At 39.0% G+C, this 22,355-nt stretch overlaps 1 protein-coding gene across 1 annotated transcript in view; it reads left to right on the plus strand.

Annotated features, from left to right (window-relative positions):
* The window catches only part of rasgrp3 (RAS guanyl releasing protein 3 (calcium and DAG-regulated)), a 37,211-nt gene that overhangs the window by 8,396 nt on the left and 6,460 nt on the right, over positions 1-22,355 (plus strand). The window contains exons 2-10 of the mRNA XM_042502545.1: positions 9,412-9,550; positions 9,897-9,999; positions 11,763-11,825; positions 13,874-14,005; positions 14,406-14,553; positions 16,605-16,778; positions 19,009-19,125; positions 20,833-21,111; positions 22,031-22,111. Of these exons, the coding sequence (XP_042358479.1) occupies positions 9,481-9,550; positions 9,897-9,999; positions 11,763-11,825; positions 13,874-14,005; positions 14,406-14,553; positions 16,605-16,778; positions 19,009-19,125; positions 20,833-21,111; positions 22,031-22,111 (1,167 nt within the window). The 5' untranslated portion in view covers positions 9,412-9,480. The remainder of the gene's footprint in view (positions 1-9,411; positions 9,551-9,896; positions 10,000-11,762; positions 11,826-13,873; positions 14,006-14,405; positions 14,554-16,604; positions 16,779-19,008; positions 19,126-20,832; positions 21,112-22,030; positions 22,112-22,355) is intronic.

Here is a 22,355-nt window from a genome sequence, read left to right on the forward strand (position 1 = left end):
GCAGTGGAAGTTAACTGGTATAGAATATTTTGTCCTCTTTGATGGCTGCTGGTGCTGCTCTGTAAATAGGCTGGTTAATGGAACAGATGGGTTCGACAAGTGCTTGAATGTCTCAGCAGCTCCTGTGATGGTGTGACGTCTTGCCCCTTGTAACTCTGCATAAGCAGGTATCAATTATAGACGGATGGAGCTGTCTCTGCGCTCATGAAAACAGAATCCAAAAGTATGCCATACTCACAACAGTTATCGCAGCTGTCATGAGAGTTTATCACTAACACTGGCTAAACACTAGGGTTCAGGGCTCTGCAGACACAAATATATATTAGTTTATTTCAGACACGTTCTCACCCCAGGTCATCAAATACTGACAAATTGTCACCACACCTCTGCATCTCATTGTGACATGAAGGCCACAAAAGTGAAACACACAGTAACAAATGGTTGATGTTGTGAAACAGTTGCTGTTAGGTTTAGGCAACAAAACTCCTTGGTTAGGTGTAGAAAAAAGATCATGTTTTGATTTAAAATAAGTATGTAATTTAATTTAAATACATCACGAGTAATGTCAGTGCACAACTACCATACATACATTGTCCAACGCTACATTAAAACAGTTGCTTTTGGTTTCCCACTGGACATAAACTGTCGTCTCTCAGCTGAAAGTCCGGTTTTGTTTGACACTTCTACCTCCTCTTTCGTCCACCCAAGGCTGGGTGAAAGGACTCTTACCTGACATGTTTCAAAAACCACTGCAGTGTCAGCAAAGATGGGGGAGAGGGAGAATTTGTACATAACACTAAGATAGTATTTTCATTTGGAAAGAAAGCCTATTCAGCCTGTTCTCATTCAGAAAGTCAACAAATACTGCCTCTTTGACTGTTTTCCGTGTATCATCCCAACGCTAAAAGCCACCTTCCGCATCCGCATGATACACCTCTGCAGGGCATCAAGTAAGAGCACAGCCAGACAGAACCAGTTGCAGTGTAATTATACCCCGGCAGACACATCTAAGCATAGTATCTTTAAGGACCTTACCCATTTATAATCAAGGAACAATGTCTTCATTCATTCCACTGTGTACACACACAGACACATTGATTGTTGACACAAGCGTCACAGAATAAATTAGATGCTGGCCAGTGATGTCTTTTTTGCCTCACCAAGGTGATGGTAGCTGATTACATATTGAGCCATTAACAAGGTCCAAACCTCTGGAGTCCCCAGCTCCCACAATGCACTGTTAATCCTCAGTCTCTTTCAGCAGCTTGAATAATGTGATTGGCTTAGGTTGGAGGTTTAGACTTCTTATGGAGTGGATTTAAATCTGTTCTAGCAAAGATTCACTTCAAACCAACAATGTTGTTTCAAAGGTGCTGCATGTAACATATTTGAGACAGAAACCACCACTTATTGGGAGCATAGAGGTGCTGGTCCTTTTCTTGGTTAGCAGTCATGTTGTCAAAAATTTACTTTAAGTTCCCATGTACATGATTTAGAGGGATATAATGGCAGAAATGGAATATAACACAATAAGTATATTTTCTTTTGTGTGTAATAACCTGAAAAGAAGAATTGTTGTGTTTTTGTTACCTGGTCTACTGAGATCATCATGTTGCACCACCATGTTTCTACAGTAGCCCTAAATGAACAAACCAAACACTGATTCTAGAAAAGGCCTTCACGTTTTCGGGGTCTGTCATTGTTAGCAGTCCCCCAGTGACTTTTTTAAATGTGAAACTACTGTTTCTGTTTCTGGTAGCATTGTTTTGTCTGTCGGAGACAAAACAATGACTTTGACTTTTTAGATGAAATGGTTGATTCAGTTTTTTTTTACTGGTTTAATCTGAATTATTTTGGAGAGAAAGAGACTTCTGAAGATAATTCAACTCTCATAAATACCTCCTGAACTATGACACTGAAGGAATTACAACAGGAGAAGTTTCAGCCAGTTGCAATCAGCAATTGTCACCATAGATGCGACTTAATCCACCAAAATCTTCAGTTCCTTTAAATTATGAACTTTTTTGTTTGAAATAAAAAATGCTAACTGAAAACTTCCTGTTTCAAGATATAATAATTCTCTTTCTGATGTTATGTCGAAGTATATATATTTCAGAGTAGAACACAAGACTGCATATCTAGGTATGTCACATATGAGCTCAGATAAAGAACCCAAATGCAGAACAAAAAGGGCAGAGAGGTGTACAAACAACAAACTAGCTTTAATGTCCAAAAAACACGCAGGTGACCAAAACACATATACAAATACCAATGAAATACCAATCAAAAACCGAACAGAAACCAACCAGGAAAACAAGAAAGAACTCTGAGGTGAAGACAGCAGCAAACACAGTAGAGACAACAGGAAGGACCACAAACTGACAAAGAAATAAAGAAGATACACAGGTATGTATATATGCACAGAGAACTAATCAGGTGAGAACAGGTGATGACTGCAACTAGTGAGGGACAGCTCAGACTAATCGGGGAAACACAAAGGCAGGAAAACACACAAAGAAAGGAAGTAACACAGACACGCATGTGGAGTGATACTACAAAATAAAACTGGAAACAGAACATGAGTAATAAAAAAAACAGAACCCCCCCCAAAAAAACCCAAACAACACTCCACAGTATATCACAACACCTCCAATCATGACAGACTATACTTTGATATTGATAAAATTAGATCAGTTTTATTACCATATCAGAATATGGTTTTTAACACACCTGAATCTTTGCTTCTATCTGAGGAAACTCTGGAGAGTTTTGTCCTGGTTAATGCTTGAAATGCTTGGTAGAGTTTTTCCCAAGTAAATCTTACAAACTGATTTTTACACCTCATTCCCAGTTCACTTTTTAAAACATTTTATGGGTTCTTCAAGGACAAACTTTTAAACATCATGAATTGCTCTCTTCAGATGATTTCTTCCCCACTGCCTTGACTGCAGTGGTCAAGCCTCTTCTGAAGAAGAGCAAATTACATGCAAACATTCTTGATAACTACAGACCAGTATCCAACTAACTGTTTTCAAGCAATTTTTTTAGAAAAACTTGTTTTTACTCAGTAAATGATTTTTTAAATAAATACAATATTTTAGAAAAATATTGATCTGGTTTTAGGACGAACCACAGTACAGAGACGGCCCTGTTAAAGATCGTAAATGATCTCAGGTATAACATGGACATGAAGAAACCTTCTGTCCTGGTGCTACTGGATCGAAGTGCTGTTTTCGATTTTTCGATTTCGTTTTTTTCCCCTCCTATTTCATAGATAGAGAATTTTTAGTAAGTATGGATACCTGCTCCTCGTAGAACTATAAAATAAACTGTGGTGTGCCCCAAGGCTAAATTTTGTTTCTGTAACGATGTCTCTGAGAGCTTTAATCAGCTCCTGGTCCAAACAGCCCTCCATGATGGCGTTACCTCATTTAATTCCTCTGTGCTCAGCCATGTTTCTTATCCAAAGCCATTCTGTTCTGTGCCTTTTTACTGTCGTCTTTCTGTGTGTGCTTTGGGGGAGGGGCGGGGGATTGGTGGGTGGGAGGACCTGGGAGCGGGGGGGTTGGTTTATATGTTTAGATGTTGTTTCATGTTTTTAACTTTTGAAGCACTTTGTGCTACATTTAATGTATGATAAGTGCTCTATAAATAAAGTTTGATTTGATTTGATTTGAGAGTATCTGTTGTTGTGTATGGGGTGACTGAAATAGACCCCGTTCAGTTCTAACTGGGTATTTAAGAAGACAAACCATGCAAAACAATTTAAAAGGAGGGAATAAACGCAACATCAATGTACACTTGTGACGTTTTTGGGCGATTTTAGGACTTTTCGAGGATTTTAGGATGTTTCTAGGATTTTAAGACATTTCAAGGAATCAAGGAAATTTCTATGATTTAAGCACATTTCAAGGGTTTTAGGAGATCTTATAGGTCTCTAAGTGTAGGCTGCTTCTATGATTTCAGGATGTTACTGGGATTTTACACCACAATGTACACTTGTGACATCATGTTTTCTCAACAGACTTAAGGTGCCCACCAACAGATTACAGTGCCTTGCGAAAGTATTCGGCCCCCTTGAACCTTGCAACCTTTCGCCACATTTCAGGCTTCAAACATAAAGATATCAAATTTAAATTTTTGTCAAGAAACAACAACAAGTGGGACACAATCGTGAAGTGGAATGAAATTTATTGAGTAATTTAAACTTTTGTAACAAATAAAAAACTGAAAAGTGGGGCGTGCAATATTATTTGGCCCCCTTGCGTTAATACTTTGTAGCGCCACCTTTTGCTCCAATTACAGCTGCAAGTCGCTTGGGGTATGTTTCTATCAGTTTTGCACATCGAGAGACTGAAATTCTTGCCCATTCTTCCTTGCAAAACAGCTCGAGCTCAGTGAGGTTGGATGGAGAGCGTTTGTGAACAGCAGTCTTCAGCTCTTTCCACAGATTCTCGATTGGATTCAGGTCTGGACTTTGACTTGGCCATTCTAACACCTGGATACGTTTATTTGTGAACCATTCCATTGTAGATTTGGCTTTATGTTTTGGATCATTGTCCTGTTGGAAGATAAATCTCCGTCCCAGTCTCAGGTCTTGTGCAGACTCCAACAGGTTTTCTTCCAGAATGGTCCTGTATTTGGCTCCATCCATCTTCCCGTCAATTTTAACCATCTTCCCTGTCCCTGCTGAAGAAAAGCAGGCCCAAACCATGATGCTGCCACCACCATGTTTGACAGTGGGGATGGTGTGTTCAGGGTGATGAGCTGTATTGCTTTTACGCCAAACATATCGTTTTGCATTGTGGCCAAAAAGTTCGATTTTGGTTTCATCTGACCAGAGCACCTTCTTCCACATGTTTGGTGTGTCTCCCAGGTGGCTTGTGGCAAACTTTAAACGAGACTTTTTATGGATATCTTTGAGAAATGGCTTTCTTCTTGCCACTCTTCCATAAAGGCCAGATTTGTGCAGTGTACGACTGATTGTTGTCCAATGGACAGACTCTCCTACCTCAGCTGTAGATCTCTGCAGTTCATCCAGAGTGATCATGGGCCTCTTGGCTGCATCTCTGATCAGTTTTCTCCTTGTTTGAGATGAAAGTTTGGAGGGACGGCCGGGTCTTGGTAGATTTGCAGTGGTCTGATACTCCTTCCATTTCAATATGATTGCTTGCACAGTGCTCCTTGAGATGTTTAAAGCTTGGGAAATCTTTTTGTATCCAAACCCGGCTTTAAACTTCTCCACAACAGTATCTCGGACCTGCCTGGTGTGTTCCTTGGTCTTCATGATGCTCTCTGCGCTTTAAACAGAACCCTGAGACTATCACAGAGCAGGTGCATTTATACGGAGACTTGATTACACACAGGTGGATTCTATTTATCATCGTCAGTCATTTAGGACAACATTGGATCATTCAGAGATCCTCACTGAACTTCTGGAGTGAGTTTGCTGCATTGAAAGTAAAGGGGCCGAATAATATTGCACGCCCCACTTTTCAGTTTTTTATTTGTTAAAAAAGTTTAAATTATCCAATAAATTTCGTTCCACTTCACGATTGTGTCCCACTTGTTGTTGATTCTTGACAAAAAATTAAAATTTTATTTCTTTATGTTTGAAGCCTGAAATGTGGTGAAAGGTTGAAAGGTTCAAGGGGGCCGAATACTTTCGCAAGGCACTGTAAATTAGTATAGTTGTCATCATGGCTTCCAAAGTTGTGATTATTTTTGGCCATGTTCTGTAAGCTTTAGTGCTGTTCTCCACCTGTCAACTATAGTATGTCCTCTGACCTTCCTGCTCATCTGACGCTAATATCTTCCTGCTAATGTGACCCATTTTCCAATCACTATTTACTATAAGATGCAGACTGATGATGTTGCTTCAGGCCTTTCTTTCCAGACGCCTTTGCTTTTCACTGTGAAACCTGAAACCCGTACATGCCTGCCCCCTCTTAACCCTGTCTCTCTATCCTGTGCCCTGCAACCCTAACCCTGAAACCTACCTTTTACCCAACCACGTCATTGGAGTGAGGTAGAGGTTGATGTGTTTGAATATCCAAAATTTCTAAAATATTTTACTTGGCAACATGTTTTATTTATAGAAATATAGCAGAGAACCATTACAAGTTCTAAAAGAAACATCCAAGGTGGTCTTTCATTGTTTGTCCTAAAAAGTGTGCCAAATTACCAGACTTCACCCGTCTTTGTGTTTACTTTTTAAAATCAGTCACTCAAGATACTAAAAGTTTCAATTAAATGCCTCTGATTTAAACAGGAACACAATGCATAGGACATAAAACCCAATTTAAAGCAGATACCAATTAAACTTGTCAATTATTTTCTCAATGAATTTGCCTTAAAATTTCAGATAATAGATGTTTTTTACATTAAAGACATTAAAATATATTTAGGCTTAACAAAAGGTTAATCCTGTACTCTGCAACTCTAACCCTTAAACCCTGGAGCCTGCCTGTCTCCTCCTAACTCTGTACCCTACAACCCTAATCCTTAACCCTAAAACAGGGAACCTGTTCCTGCCCATGTACCTCCTTCAGATCCTATTCACCTTATCTCTAGGGCTGAGCCCAGCCACCTTGCGGAGGAAGCTCATTTCGGCTGCTTGTATCCGCAATCTCATTCTTTTGGTCATTATCCAGAGCTCATGACCATAGGTGAGGGATGGTACATGAATGGCGTGGTAAATCGAGAGCCTCGCCTTCCAGCTCAAATCCTTCTTCACCACAACAGGTGGAGCGCCCGCATTACTGCAGATGCTGCACCAAACCGCATGTCCGTCTAACACTCCGTTCTACCCCACTCGTAGAGGCTGCTGGAGGTGTGTGGGAGTTTGCCTATCCGGTCTACATGTATTTTGTGGATTTGAAGAAGGCTTATGACTGTGTCCCTCAGGGAGTCCTGTGGGGGGTGCTGCGGGAGTACAGGGTACTGGTGTGTATAACCAAAAGTGAGAGCTGTGTCTGCATACTCGTCGTGAAGTCAAATGCGTTTCCAGTGGGTGTTGGCCTCCGCCAGGGTTGTCCCTTGTCTGCGATCCTGTTCGTGATTTTCATGGACAGGATCTTAAGGCGCAGCAGGGGGCAGGAAGGAGTCCGGTTTGGGGACCTCAGAATAGCATCTCTGCTTCTTGCAGATGATGTGGTTCTTTTGGCTTCATCACACTGGGACCTTCAGCATGCACTGGGGTGGTTTGCGGCAAAGTGTGAAGCGGTTGGGATGAGAGTCAGCACCTCAAAATCTGAGGCCTTGATTCTCTGCCGGAAAATGGTGGACTGCTCCCTCTGGCTGGGGGGAGAGTTGTTGCCCCAAGCGAAGGAGTTCAAGTATCTTGGGGTCATTTCTTAATAAGCAAATGAAATCAGGCTTTCACAGATAGAAAGAATACATTTATCTATAGCTTGTTTTAATGTGAGGTATCACAAGAAGATTACATTTTACAGTGTTGGTCAAACATAAAGAGGAAGTCAAATGAAGACTCATCTTGTTTCTGGCTCCAGCAGACAGTAAAAAATCCCTGACAATCTCTTGGTTCACAAGCACTACACAGCAGACAGGCAAAATTAGAGACTTTATTGAGTACTGTTGACTGCACTTTTACCTCAAACACTTACAATGGACAATTTGCCAGTTTAATGCAAAAGCTTAAATAATAAATATTGAGCACTGTACTTTGTGTGCGTGTCTTAAAATAATTTCAACCAACTTAATTTTTTAACTTAGAATAAAGTAACTTAATTACTCAAAACACAGTTGACGCAATGGCATTAGTTTTTCTGAAGATAAAATAATGCATTGTATTAATACAAAATAGTACTTTCTAATTATGTAAGATTTTAAATCAAGCCAAGCTAAAACATTTAAATTGATGCAAAGTGGAACAATGTGCATTGGTTTTATTTTATTTTATTTAAAAAAACTGAACTTTTTAATTTGTGGAAAACTAAAAATATTAGATGTAACAATTTTTATTCAACTGTTATCCAAAGTCTCACTTTTTTTTCAGTGTGGGAATGTAGTAGAGCATTTCGCAGCCAAAGAGCCTAATAAGTTGGTGTGACTTTGGAGAGATACCATTGGACTTCTGTCAGGAGTTAGCAATATGACTTTAAATAAATGCTCATGTTGCTCCATGCCTAATGGTTGTGTAAATAGGCAACTGAAAAATAAACTATTGATACTGCTTTAATGGTCGCATGATTTGAAGAGAGAAATATAAATAGTCTTCATGACTTGGACATATACTCTCTATTTGTTGGTTGGTTAAGATAGCCCTGTGTTGGGATTTTTAGCGAGTGTTATTGGTGTTTTTCATAAATTATGTTAAAAATGTCATCTCGTGCAAATAGACATCTCTGTGTTATTAGTAAAACTGTCTTTGTTGTGGTTCCAAATATTCCTGACATCTGTGTAAATGTCATTATGGATTATTGAAACATCACAACACAACATGAAAATAGTTGGAAAGGGTTCTTTGTTCAGGGGTTAGACATGGTTTGGGTTTTTTGAGATTATTCTTGGGGCTTTTTATGTCTTTATTCCATAGGACAGGTTAAGCGTGAAAGGGGGAGAGAAAGGGGGGATGACATGCATTAAAGGGCTGAGGTTGGAATCGAACTCGCGGCCGCTGCAGCGAGGACGCAGCCTCCACACATGGGGTACCTGCTGTATCCACTGAGCCACTGGGTGCCCCATGGTTTGGTTTTTAAAACCTGGTTCATGACAGAAAATACATGTTTTAATTTATTTAATCACTTAATGCACTCCGACTCCAACACAAGCAATAAATGACCTGGTGGTTATGTAAACTGTAAATTCCAGTTTGTCTGCATCACATGGCTGGAAGGTCCACATGGTCGAAATATCAAATGAGTCATCAACATATGGCACTATCAATGACCTGTGTAGTGTTGTTTCAGTGTTATCAATAGCAAAACACTGAACTGTGGCAAACAGTTTACAAAAAGTAGTGAAAAAGACTTTGCTTTAGTCTCAGTTTCTGTCAATTATTCCACATTGTTGAGAATCCTCCCTTATTTTGAGGTCTCAAGGTTGGCAAGTATGGCTGGCAGAGATAGATTTTAGCAGATTATGTGTAGATGCACCGACTTACATTTTTTCTGTTCTGGTGAACATTGGTTTAAATAATTTAAAGACTGCATTTGCTCTTTTAAAGAAGACACATAAAGACTTCATACAGATTAGCATTGTGTTGAGGCCAGTTTACATCATGGAAGCACGCCTATCTGCACGTATCTGCTTAAAGCTATCTGATTTAAGACAAACAACACATGGGCAAATTTTAGCACACATGATCACAGAACTAGCACAGTGCTTTTATTCTCATACTTGTATGTGAAGACTCTTATATTAATGGCTCTCTCTCTCTCCTGCTCCCAGGAAAACCCTGACTGCTCCAGAGTAGTGAGCTGGAAGTGTTGACCTCTGTGCTTCCTCCAGCTTGGCACTATGGGATCATCCACACTGGGAAAGGCAGCATCTCTTGATGCTCTCTTAAATGAATGCATTCATGCATTTGGTAAGTGATAAACTGTAACCAGGACTAGATTAGACTGCTCCTATAGGTCCTCAAAGGCCAAGGGTACAGAATGTGGCAGTTTAGGGTAGTTTCAATAAATTATTGACAGAAACTGAAATTATTCGGGGCCTGTCTTGTAGAAGGGCCCTTAGTCAAAACTTTTACTTTTAATACCTTATACTTACATGTTGCATATTTTGAAGAAATTTGTATTCAATCAATTTATAACCAAGTAAAGTTGGGAAAAACAGAAGAGAAATTTGGGCTCATGGCTCATTTTTTGCCTTAGCACAACAGTGTAGCAAAAAATTTTTTGCCTCAACTTAAAATTTGATTCTCTTCACAGACGACAATGGGGAGCTGCATTCCAACCTGCTTCCTCGCAGCCTGCTGCTGATGCATCGCTGGTACGTTACATCCTCAGAACTTGCGGGAAAACTACTGATGATATATCCAATCTGGCAGAAAGCCTGCAGTGCTTTAACAATATGTTGAAATACTGCTGGCTATTGTATTTCAGCTTGCTGAAATATGTACCACTGAAGATAAGTACTTTTTGTGCACTGTTAAGTGTACAAAAAGTATTTCTCACCACAGAGATCTAAGCTAACTCCAAATCAAGAGGGCAATGCAGTAGATGTTTCATTACAGTGAGTGCCTTTCCCTCACCTTTTCTTTAGCTATGGTTTATGTTAATACAAAGTAGCAGTATTGATCCCTTCATTGGAGCTGCTCAGAATGGCACAATTGTAGAATGTTATAAGTTATAAGTGTTCTAGAAGGGTTCTAGATTGTTAGATTTTGAATGTTAGGGTTCTAGAATGTTATGCTTTTGGAATAGTGTGATGCAACTGAAGAATGTTGTTAGTTCTTGGATGTTTCATGGTTCACATTACTACTTATGATTATTTCGCAGATATTAGTGTCAAGTCAAGCAATCAAAAATCAATAAATAACCCAGAATAGTGTACTCAGGTGGTCTTCAAAGAGAATGTGAAAGCTTCTTAGCTGGCTGGTGAATGTCACAGGAAATCAGCTGTCACAGCATGATGCAGTCCTAGAATGTTAGGTTCATGGTTCTAAAATGTTAAAATGTTTTGTACATTGTTCAGTGATGTTAGTTCTTTAATATTAATGTTCTAGCATGGTACAGTTCTAGAATGTTATGATACAATTGTAGAATGTTACAGTTCTAGGATTCTAGGGCTCTACAGTAGAATGTTATGGTGCAATTTAAAAATGTTAAGTTATTCTTTTTTCAGTATTAGGATGTTAGGGTACTAAAATGTTATAGTGCAATCTATGAATGTTGAGTTATAATTTTTTTCAGTGTTAGGATGTTAGGGTTTTAGAATGTTACAGCTCTACAATGTTAGGGTTCTAGAATGTTAAGGTTCATAGTTCTAAAATGTCATGATGTGATTGTAGAATGACGTTAGTTCTTTAATAATAATGTTTTGGAATGTTACAGTTCTAGAATGTTATGATACATTTGTAGAATGATGGGGTTCTAGAATGTTATGCTGCAATTTAAGAATGTTAAGCTTTAAATGTTTTTCAGTATTAGGACGTTAGGGTTTTAGAATGTTACAGTTCTAGAATGTTAGGGATGTAGAATGTTTAGGTATAATTTAAGATTTGAAGTTCTATGCTTTTTAGTAGTAGGATATGTGGGTTGTAGAAAGTATCAGCTCTGGAATGCTGTACTTCTAGAGTGTTATGGTGCAGTTGTAGTCTGTGGACTTATGAATGTATGTTAGTAGAGTTCAAGAATGTTACCGTCTTCCAAATCCATTACTTATCACTGGTGAAAAATAAATATATTTCTCTGCTGCCTGTAAGATTTGATTAGCTTTAGACACAAAATTGACCTAGATTTACAGGGTAGCTCTGTCACCATGGTTGAGATAATAACCATGTGGTTTAGGATATGAAGCAAAGGTTGTCATTCTTAAAAAAAAAAACTACAAAAAAAAAAACAAAAAAAACATGCAGTCTACTATTGACATTATCTTTTGGTATCCAAACAGTGGTCTTCTGTGTGAAAGCCTGATGTATCAAGTCTAGCAGTGGCTTTGTCACTTGATAATAGTATCGCCTGACTAACTCATTTGCCCCTATTAGTAACTACGTGCTAAGGGTCTTTGACACTGTTTTTGGTGCAGCCTATTAGTTTCTCAGATCTTTGAAAAAGGTCCTTAACTGAACCCACATACCGTGACTGCAAAGGTGACAGCTGCCAGAGAACCAGGCTGAAGATTTGTTATTTAATGAGGTAAGGTGCTCCATTTACACTCATCCACTGCAACACATTATAACATTTTTTTGTCTGGATTTCTCAACCTCTAATAAACCCAAGACCACAGAAATGCCAACTGACACCGATGTTTATGTCAATCCTTTTTTTCCCTTTTTTGTTAACCCAGAGCTTACAGTTTGGCATGCAATTCCAGTTTACACAGTTTCAAGATTGCCTACTTGAAAATCAGATACTAGAATTAGATTTTGGCCTTGCAATGCTCATTGCCTATGTCTTCACTGCAAAGTTTTGCAGTGAAGATGAGTTGATTTAGAAAGTGAAAAATGAGCGGAGGCGTTGGTAGGGAAAGTCTGGGCATGACAGACCCCTTTTTATGCAGAGAAGGAAGGAGTGAAATAATTTGTAAAAACGAAAAAAGCACGTACGAAGGGATATGGGATGTCCGAGAAATGGGTTATCTCCAGTTTCTTTTGACAAGATTGAGCAAATCTAAGATCTACGAGATCTGAGCACATAGAGCGGTGATATGCCTGAGAGGACCAACAGCCCATGATTGTATTCCATAGCAAGAGGCAGAGGTAGCCATTCTGATGATTCTGAAGGAGTGTAGAAGAGTAATGAATGGGAGAAATGCCAGATAAGCAAAGGGGAAATACTGGTGAAACCAGAATCAATTAGCCACTTATTTAGACTCGGAGTTGTCCCTGTTGATGTCATGCTCTTGGGTTTTTAGAGTTTCAAACTATTTGTGAGAGTCTTTACAGGATTCAGTGGGGATTGGACTATGAAGTAAAAGATGGGTTTAAAATGGCCAGATCAATTGGTTTTAGTTCACTTTAAATAGAATTTCATGGTGTCGTCTGAGAAATATGAAAAGTTGGGTGGCAGTGAAGGGGTTGAGGCAGCAAATTCGGAGCATCTGAGAAACAACAAAAGCAAGCAAGAACATGACTGACGTTTTGGGAAACATGAGGAATGCTGTGTCTGGAGCGGATGGTTTTGTTGCTGAGTGACATTAAGACTATAGAAAGAAGAAGCCAGTGAGGATTTTGAGCTGGCTGTCGGCACAGAAGTCAACCAGAAGTCCTCTAAAAAGTGACGTTATCTGTAGATGGTCAGGGCAGGTCTGTTGGTGCAGAGTTTAGAGAAGATGCTTATGTTGCTAACGTAAACTTTGATAAGTGTTTTGGGTGGCTGTCATGGAACAGGCATAGGTAATAAAATGGGTAATAGTGACAAGATTTAACAACAGTAACATTATGTTGTACCAGTCGTGGAAGTTATGCAATCTCTATCAAGCTGACCAGTAAGAGAAGAGGGTTGAGGGTGGTAGACTACTGATGATGGAGTTCTAGGAGTTGATAATCAGGGGTATTAGGGCAGGATTTATGGGAGGAAAATCTGTGCCGAAAATGGGGGAACCAGTGTTGAGAGAGAAGGTGTCTGTAAGAGTGGCCAAGCCTCTGAACTTCTGGCATAAACTTATATACATTGCTTTAAGGTTTGCTGAAGTTTATACTCAAGATGAGGTAAGTGGATGGATGATTTTTGTCATAGTATGAAGTTGTAGCTCTCTTTTCTACTCAAAGCGATGTCCCATGCTCAGGGTTCTGGTGTGGAATGTGAGAGCAAACAAGGAGAGGGTTTGTTGGGTTTTTATGGCCAGAAGTTGTTTGGTTGAGTTGTGACCCAGCTCCTGAAACTCAGCTAGATAGCTTCGACTGTTACATTTTACAATGAACATTTAGGTTTCATTTTAACCTTGACTCCAAGCAATGACTAACGTTGTGTGCAACCCACCTCAAAAGCCTGGGGACGTCCCACAATTCAAAGTTGTATATGTGATATAAGCTCTTGGGAACTTCCGTCACCATGCCACCACAATACAGGGACATCACATGTGAGTCACACATGATGAGACCACAAGGGTCATTGCCCCTGGTTCAGGGGAAATTTCTTCTGTAGTTAAAATGAGATGTTTTCCATTTTGGCACAAGTTCATCATGTCTTCATCTTTTTATTATCAAAATATTTGCTGCTGAAATCTCTATGTGTGCGCTCAGGTACTGGATTGTGACATTCCCAGCAGAGTTCAACCTGGACTTGGGTCTGATTCGGATAACAGAGGAGTTCAGAGATGTAACTGCTCAGCTTGGCTGTGAGGAGCATTTCAAGCTCCTTGACATCTCTACCATGTAAGACCCCAAGAGCATACAGATTGTAGAAACTATTAAACCAATCAGCCGTGTTGTTAACATATCAGTGCCAACACTTTCGTTTACCCGAAAATAAAACTGATTCCAATTCTGATCTTAACCCTAAATCCAGGACCTAGTCCTAAAAGATCTAAATGACACGCACTCGTGAGTAAATGTTAAAACATCGCTAAGGATGCATAAGCCAAGTTGTTCTTGTTTTACAGCTGCAACATGACACAGGACCAACAGAACTGAAAAACTACATAGACATAGCTAAAACTCCCTAAGACCATAAAGGACCATATTGATTATTCTGAAGATTTTAGTCTTAGCTAAAAATTATTTATAATGTGTCATATTTCTTCTAGATTGATTGTGCTTATTGTTTTTCTTGAAGTCCATCATATGACTGGATGCGGAAGTTGACCCAGCGCAAGAAGCAGGTTAAAAAAGGCAAGGCGTCACTACTGTTTGACCACCTGGAGCCTATGGAGCTGGCTGAGCATCTCACATTCCTGGAGTTCAAGTCCATACGGAGGATATCGGTATGTCTACAAACAAGTTTTTCTGTCCAATAAAAAAGCTTGTTTGCCATGCTAGCACTGGGGCTCAAGGGTTGGTCCATCATTCACTATGGTCAAGAATGAAATATCTGAATAGCCATTACATTTTGTGGACATTTATGGCCACCAGAGGATGAATTCTGCTGTCTTTAGTGATCTTCTGTTTCTTTCCCTGAAGCACCAACAGCAGTTTAACTTTGTGGTTAGTAAATATCTTTACAAGTTGGTACAGATATTTGTATTCACCACGGAACTGTAATAATTTTAGACATCCCCTAAATTATCATCAAGCTTCATAAACAAGGTTTCAATCTGTCCAATACTTTGGCTTATGACAAAATATCTGGCTGGAAGTCAGTCACAGTGATGGGCAACTGAGGCATTGTGGCGTTTCTCCACTATTCATTCTTATTGAAGGAGATCCAGGGAAGACAGGCCAAACGCTAATATTCCCAAGGCTAGCTGACAAGGTGGCAGACCAGAAGCAAACAATCTTGAGGCTAGCCGGGGTGCAAGCTGTAGGCAGGCAGGCTCGTGGCTAGCTAGCTGGAGTACAGACTGGGGGCTTGCAGATCCAGAGCTTCCAGACAGTGATAGTAAATTTCTGTCAGTCCATATAATTTCAACAATCAAGGCTGGTAAGACATTAGCTGGGGTCCAGTGTCAGACCTGCGTCCTTTTGCTCTTTATGAGAGGTGCTTTGGCAGTAGACTTGAAGGCACTGAATTGCTTAGGTTACCTCATTTGCTTTATCAACAGAAAATGACAGATCTGCAGGGTTCTTTTCAAATCAGATTGTTCTGATGGGTGAGGATGAGACAACAAGGGAAATGACACAAATGCAAACAAAGGGTCAGACAGGAAAAGTTAAGGGATTTGTTTACAAGATTAGGGTACAGTTTATGGCCAGGTAGATAGAGGTACAGGTTCCAGAGTTAAGATAACGGTTTCTGGAACAGGCATGAGTTTAGGTTCAGATTCAGATGAAATTGGATGGCTGAAAAGCAGGGAACACTACATTGACAATCTGGCAGGAAACAGTGTCAATCATCAGGATATACTGAAGGGGCTCATGAAGGAAAGTAAGCAACATTCATTCACACCCTAAAAAAATTGGGCTTTCCCCAAAATTAAGGGGGGAAAGTATCTTGTCCAAGGCTACGTAGAGACGTCGGGGATCAAACTGTCAACCTTCCAATTAGTGGACAATCTGCTCTACTTCCTTAGCCACAGCCGTCAGAGACAATGGCTGAAGGGCGGACTAAGTAGATGAAAAAAACTAAGACTTACATTGTGACATGTTCAATAATTTAAAGCAAGACTATATATAATTTGAAAGAGGATATTCTTCTCCTTAAAACTCAAATTTATAGGAAATATGACACATTCTTGTTCAAGACACTCAGGGATTTTGATGCTACAAACTCTGGTATGTTATGGTAGCTATTGTGTAACCGACATTATAGAGTCAGTTCTCCAACTTCAGCCTTAATGGGTTAAATCTTGTCTTGTCATAGAATGAACATTTTGGAGCCCTTCGAAATACACTCTGAACTGGGTGAACTTTGTGTAAGGCTGATAAGAATGTTCCTGAAAAGCTCTTGGGAATTGAACACATGTTGTAAACTTGATGTGAAGCTCGCTGGCCTCTGGGTGAACTGCCTTGTTTCCACTTGTGGGGCAGTTCATGGGCAACAATGCCAGCAAGGAGTTCAAAGTATATGTTCAAGGCGTTAATGGAGCTGTGACAAAACCATGAGTTTACATGACAATGACATTTTTCAAGACATGCAAGATTAACAAAAGATCATTCAGTATCTGAATATGTGTGAGCCCTCGATGTTTCTCTATCATCAGGCCTTTCCACTTGTACCTAAGAAATAAAATTTTATGTAAAATTTAACAGGTTTAACAGGTCTGTTGTGTTTTCTGACATTGTTCAGTGAAATAACCCAAGGACTCTGCAGGCTCTAGAAAATAAGATTGAAAATTAACAGCAGGATTTCTAATCTGTAATACCCTTTTGTCTCCAGTTCACTGATTACCAGAGCTATGTGATCCATGGCTGTCTGGTGGATAACCCGACCCTGGAGCGCTCCATTGCCCTGTTCAATGGGGTCTCGCAGTGGGTCCAGCTCATGGTGCTTAGCAAGCTAACATCTCAGACACGTGCAGAGGTGATTACCAAATACATCCATGTGGCTCAGGTAAGACAGGGTAAGGGAGCACTGCAGTCCCTTACAGCGCATTTCCATTTCAAATGTTTTCGACGTTTTTGTCGACAAAACACAGACATTACATGGCCAGCTTTCTCTCCATTCAACACTGATAAGAAATACATATGCAAGGCAGAACTGAGAAAGGAAGCTGATTAGACAAGTGTATTCAATATATCACCCACACTCAAGGTATTAGTGTATAAAATGACTATATCGCGAACACTGAGTCTAAATTGACACATAGATTTATAGGCAGGTTCCCTCGCTCTCTCCTATGGCTTTTCGCCTCTCACAGAAGCACGGCCACAGTATCTGTTTAACTGTCTGCTAACGCTAACATCCAACTGTTGACCAGAAGCTTCAAATCCACAGCAAAAAACATCAACACTTCCTGCCAGAGACGAATTAGGTCCTTTAAAATAAAAGCACCATGGCTCCTGCTTTCATTTATTTAATCTTATCATACTTTTTAAAATTTCATTATAAAAGTACTTTATTATAACCTTATAACCATTGTTTATTAAATGTTGCAATAACAGTAGTCTATTCAACTTATTATATGACAGTAGCAACTTTATTTAACTATATTTTAACTGCAGTTCATTCAATAATTTTGTATTGTGGTAGTTAACACTAGTTCAAAGAAAATTTAAAAATGTCCAGATATACAGGTATATATTGTGTATCACAATATAGCCTGAAAATATCACAATATTACTTTAAAGCCATATTTTCCAGCCCTAGTCCAGTGCATACGTTTCACATGGTCCAGACTTTCACATCCTGTCCTGAACTCTAAAACAGAACCCTTCTGCCTAAAATGCATGTTGCACAGTATTTCCTGAAACCTAAATTTAACGTAAAATGACATTATCTGACACTGATAATATTAAGGTATTTGTATTTCATTTGTGTGACATTAAATTTTAGACTTTGGATATGACCAACTCTTTACCTAGACCTGTTGAATCGTGCATACATTGGGATAAATTATGGACATCTGACAAAACTAACTGTTTTGCAGAGGTCTAATAGCCCATGTACAAATATTAGTGATCAAAAGCAAATACAAATAAGCAAATACACAAAAAATAGTTTAACTGTTAAATGTGTTAACCATGTTTTACTGTTAAATTGTTTTTACATTTTAATTTATTTTTACCCCTGTTCCAAATGTGCCTCCCACACTATATGTTTTATTCCCAGTGATCATAATTTAAATATTCATGATGTTATTTCCTAGAGCAAGACAGACATCACTGAGCAATAACTTAGAGTGTTATGTAAGTGGTCATCCAAGGAAGCAAATCATTATAGACAACTCTTACACAATTCTAGTGATAAATGCAGTCAATAACACAACCTTTGATCATCACATTATTAGCATCGTATCTGTTTGAATGAACAGCATTTCACATCTATTTTGTGATTTTATTCCAGGTAACAGTGATGTCTGAACATTAGTGATGTCATGCTGGTGATAAATCTGGGCTTTTTCTTTAAAAAAACAAAACAAAACAACTATTTCTTAAATGAAGCCATGATGTTGATGATAACATCCATTTATAACGTGTACAAGTGAAGATGAAATATCTTTCCATTAAAAAAGCTGTCTTGTTAATATTCACTGGGGGTTTTTGGATATTGTTTGCATGTCATCTTCAGCTTATGAGAAAGCCAAAGAGCTTCTCCATAACTCCACTGATCCATTATTGAAAGAAATGGATTGGTGTACTAATGACACACTCAGTGATCCTGTCTCCTATGATAGGAGTGACCGTCTGCAGACAGCCTCAAGGTTGGAATCATTTAACGTGTTATGCAAGCATAATGAAAAGGCAAGCCCCTTATACGTGGGAGCGGCCACTTGTGCAGGATTTCTGGGAAGTGATAGTCCACGATTTCACAGAAGATTTGTGGATTCAAAACTTCCAGATGATCTTCTGAACTTTTGAATTATTGTTATACGATGCAATAACACCTCTTGTAGCTCCTGGTGCATCATGAGGGAGCCAGTTCATATAGCCATAGCATCATGTGACCTAGAAAAGCCAAAAAGTATTGCAATTGCAGGTATACAATATATGGCTTTTTTGAATTGCCTGTAATACCACCTCATGCAAGTGTAAAAACTGTTTAGCGATTAATGATTGTTTTTTGCAAAATGTTTTGCATCGCTGTTTTTTGATTGTTATGGAAACCTGCCTTCTTTCATCAGAAACTTCTGCAGCTGCAGAACTTCAACACTTTAATGGCGGTGGTGGGGGGGCTGAGCCACAGCTCCATTTCTCGACTAAAGGAGACTCACTCTTTTCTGGCTCCAGAGGTTGTGAAGGTAGGTCAATACCAGACTCTGAATGTACTTCTATCTATTGGCCTTTCCACACACACACATTCAGCACATGAAGATACACATAAGCATACCACTGTACACAAGGTTTGTTTATACATGATTATAGGTTATCCAATGATAATTTGTTTCTCAAGCGGCCAGGCTTACATCACTTCCAAACTGACTACAATGCATTTGAGAGTTAGTGACAAAACCTGTTCAACTGCATCATCATTTTATTGAAATGTCCTAACTGACCTAAGCAACAAAGTTTTGCTCTCTGCAACGCGGAACAGCATTTGAGATTAATTTTTGCTGGATGCCCTGATTCTATATATTCCTGGCTGTCAGGACTGATTTGTTAAATTAAAATGATGAGTTTTCTATACAACTCTATTCTACACAACTCTATTCTTTCCAGTAAATACCGCAATATAAAGCATGCATTTTCTGTCAATAAAGTACACACATGCAAGAACAGAAAGTAATCACTCATCTTTTAAGAGGTTATATCTCTAATCTGATCTTATGTTCACTGCTAATAGGTGGTAATAGGTGTGTAGTTCGTTTACCTGACATGATAGATTGCATCACCTGATACAGGATATTGTTAGATGTGTTTTGTTTTGAACTTTTTCATCTAGGTGGACAGTGTTGTTTTTGTTTTTGTAATTGGTTTAGCATGTCAGTAGCTCAAATAACCAAATTGGATGATGGGGGTATAAAGGCATGCTATCAAGAACCAACAACCTTTACAGCTGATTGGTTTATATAGTCAGCCACATGTTCTGGATTGTAACAGAAAAAGTCAAAATGCCTGTAGTTGCATTTCTTCAAATGGCCACTAGAGGCTGGCTCCTGGCCAAAGTCCATAATAAAGTGAGTGTAAAAATCCTCAAACTTCTCTAAAATTACAAAACAGTACAGTTTTTCAACAAAAAGTTAACACCGAGGTCAATGGTCTCCATGGCTAAATCTGCCTCTTTATGTTTAACTAACTATCAGTTTTGACACTTTTATCTCTTTCTATCAAAGTGATATGTAGACTATGGACTTGGACACATGCTGTGCTCATTGCACTCTCAAATCCATTGTTGTCCATGTTAACACGCAGAAGGTGTGCTCAAAAGTGCTGCGCCCTCAGATAGACAAAATTCAACTTTATGAACAACCAATCACAACCAGCAGATATCTTTCTTTTCTTCTATAAATGTCAGTCAGTAGTTAATATGAAAGAGAAGTTAATCATCTAGGGCTACCCAGAGTTTTAAATCTGTCACACAGACAATATTTAAACACGCACTTCAAAACAACGCCAGGAAAAGAACAGTTTTGAACTTAGAATTTCTGAAAGTAGACTATCATACCATCACCAGAAGCAGATTGTGGTTGCTCAGCAACATCAGATGCAACCTAACCTCTCACCCTAAATGTTGGCATAGAGTAGGTGCACTAGTAGCAGAAAGTGGTGGACCTCCTGTTTTTCAGCCAGTAAAAGACACGTGTCCTAGCCCTAACCCTTGAAGTAAATACCTCCATAGTGAAGGCAGCTGTTGTTGATTTGCTGGAGTAGTCCAGGAGGCTGTGGTTTAAGAAAACTCTCAAACCACTTCTGTCCTCCAGGAGATACAAATGCACCCAGAGTTTATCAGTCAAGGCATATAATATGAATTGCCACACCACTTAATTTGTGACTTAATCTCACCACAGATCTGGAGTGAGATGACCGAACTGGTCTCTTCCAACAACAACTACTCCTGCTACCGAAAGGCTTTCAACGAATGCCAGGGCTTTAAAATTCCCATCCTGGGCGTGCATCTGAAGGACCTGATTGCAGTGCATGTAGTCTTCCCTGACTGGGTTCATGACAGCAACAAGGTGAACCTGGTGAAGATGCATCAGCTCTACCTGACCTTCAATGAGTTGGTGTCATTGCAGAGCGCAGTGGCCCAAGTGGAGCCCAACATGGACCTCATCTACCTGTTAACGGTGAGGGATCACTACTTCCCAGATAGGGTCTTTAAGACAAAAGATTTAGGGACAGATTGGCCTAAAATGAGTGTTGCTGGCCAAGTAGTGCACACCTACAATAGATTTGCCCTTTTTTTAACAGAAGTTTACAAAACAGATAAAGGACAACTCTTTCCAACACAATTTGCCTTTTTCAATTCATCATCAGTAAATCCAGCCAATGAGACAGCATGTTTTTGCTAAAAATATATTTAGCTCAAGAAGGCCTCAATAAACATTGCACATTGTTTCTTCCAAAATACTGGTGAGAAACACTGGATTCGAAGCTGCTCAGAGCTTTGTGGATTGCACTTGTTTAACCCTGTGGAACTAAGATCAACATCAGTTTTCTTGAGCTACATTCAGACTTTGACATGCTATTTAACCCTTTAATACCCATGTAAATTGATTTGATTTCAACTTGACATGAAATGTCCCACAAATTGCAAGAAATTGGTGAAATGTTATGTGAAAATTACCAAAAAATAGTTTTTAAAAAACAGGGGAAATGTCCCAGAAACTATTTATTATTATTTTTTAAATAATATTTCACCAATTTCTTGCAATGGGTCGTTTCCTGTCAAGTTGGATATAATATTTATTTCAAAAATTTTTAAGGTCTTTTGTTTTTTATTTGATTTGGGTTTTTTTTTTCATATTTTCAAGTAATTTTATTGTACTTTTTTTTCTTTTGCTAATTTTTGGGTCATGTCTTGTGAAGTTGCTTCTTGCCCTCTTCCCATGTTTTTGAAAGAAATCAAACCAAATTACCCAGGTTTCAAAGGGTCAATTGGAGGAGGAGCACAAAATTCCTATAACAGAGAAAAAAACACTTGAATATTGATATGTTCATTGTTTTTTTAAAATCTAAATATATTCAAAACATTTGTATTTACAGCTTTCTTTAGACCTTTATTACACTGAAGATGAGATTTATGAGCTGTCATTGCTGAGGGAACCGCGAAACCCCAAATCATTGGTAAGTCTCAGCCGAAATGGTATTTTGTGTGTGTTTTCTCCAAGCTGAGTGTGCGCAGTTTCAACAAACTTGATACTGCAACATTAGAGACTAGAGGCCTAGACTAGGACTATAACAGTATACCAGGGTATTTAGAAATCCAGAGGGTATCTTTTTCAATACTGTCATAAAAACAAGTGCCCCTCTTTCTTTTAAATTCATGGTATATAGTGCACAGAATGCACCACCAGAGCTCAGTATCTGG

This window comes from Plectropomus leopardus, chromosome 15 (genome assembly GCF_008729295.1).
Source record: "Plectropomus leopardus isolate mb chromosome 15, YSFRI_Pleo_2.0, whole genome shotgun sequence".
NCBI lineage: Eukaryota > Metazoa > Chordata > Actinopteri > Perciformes > Serranidae > Plectropomus > Plectropomus leopardus.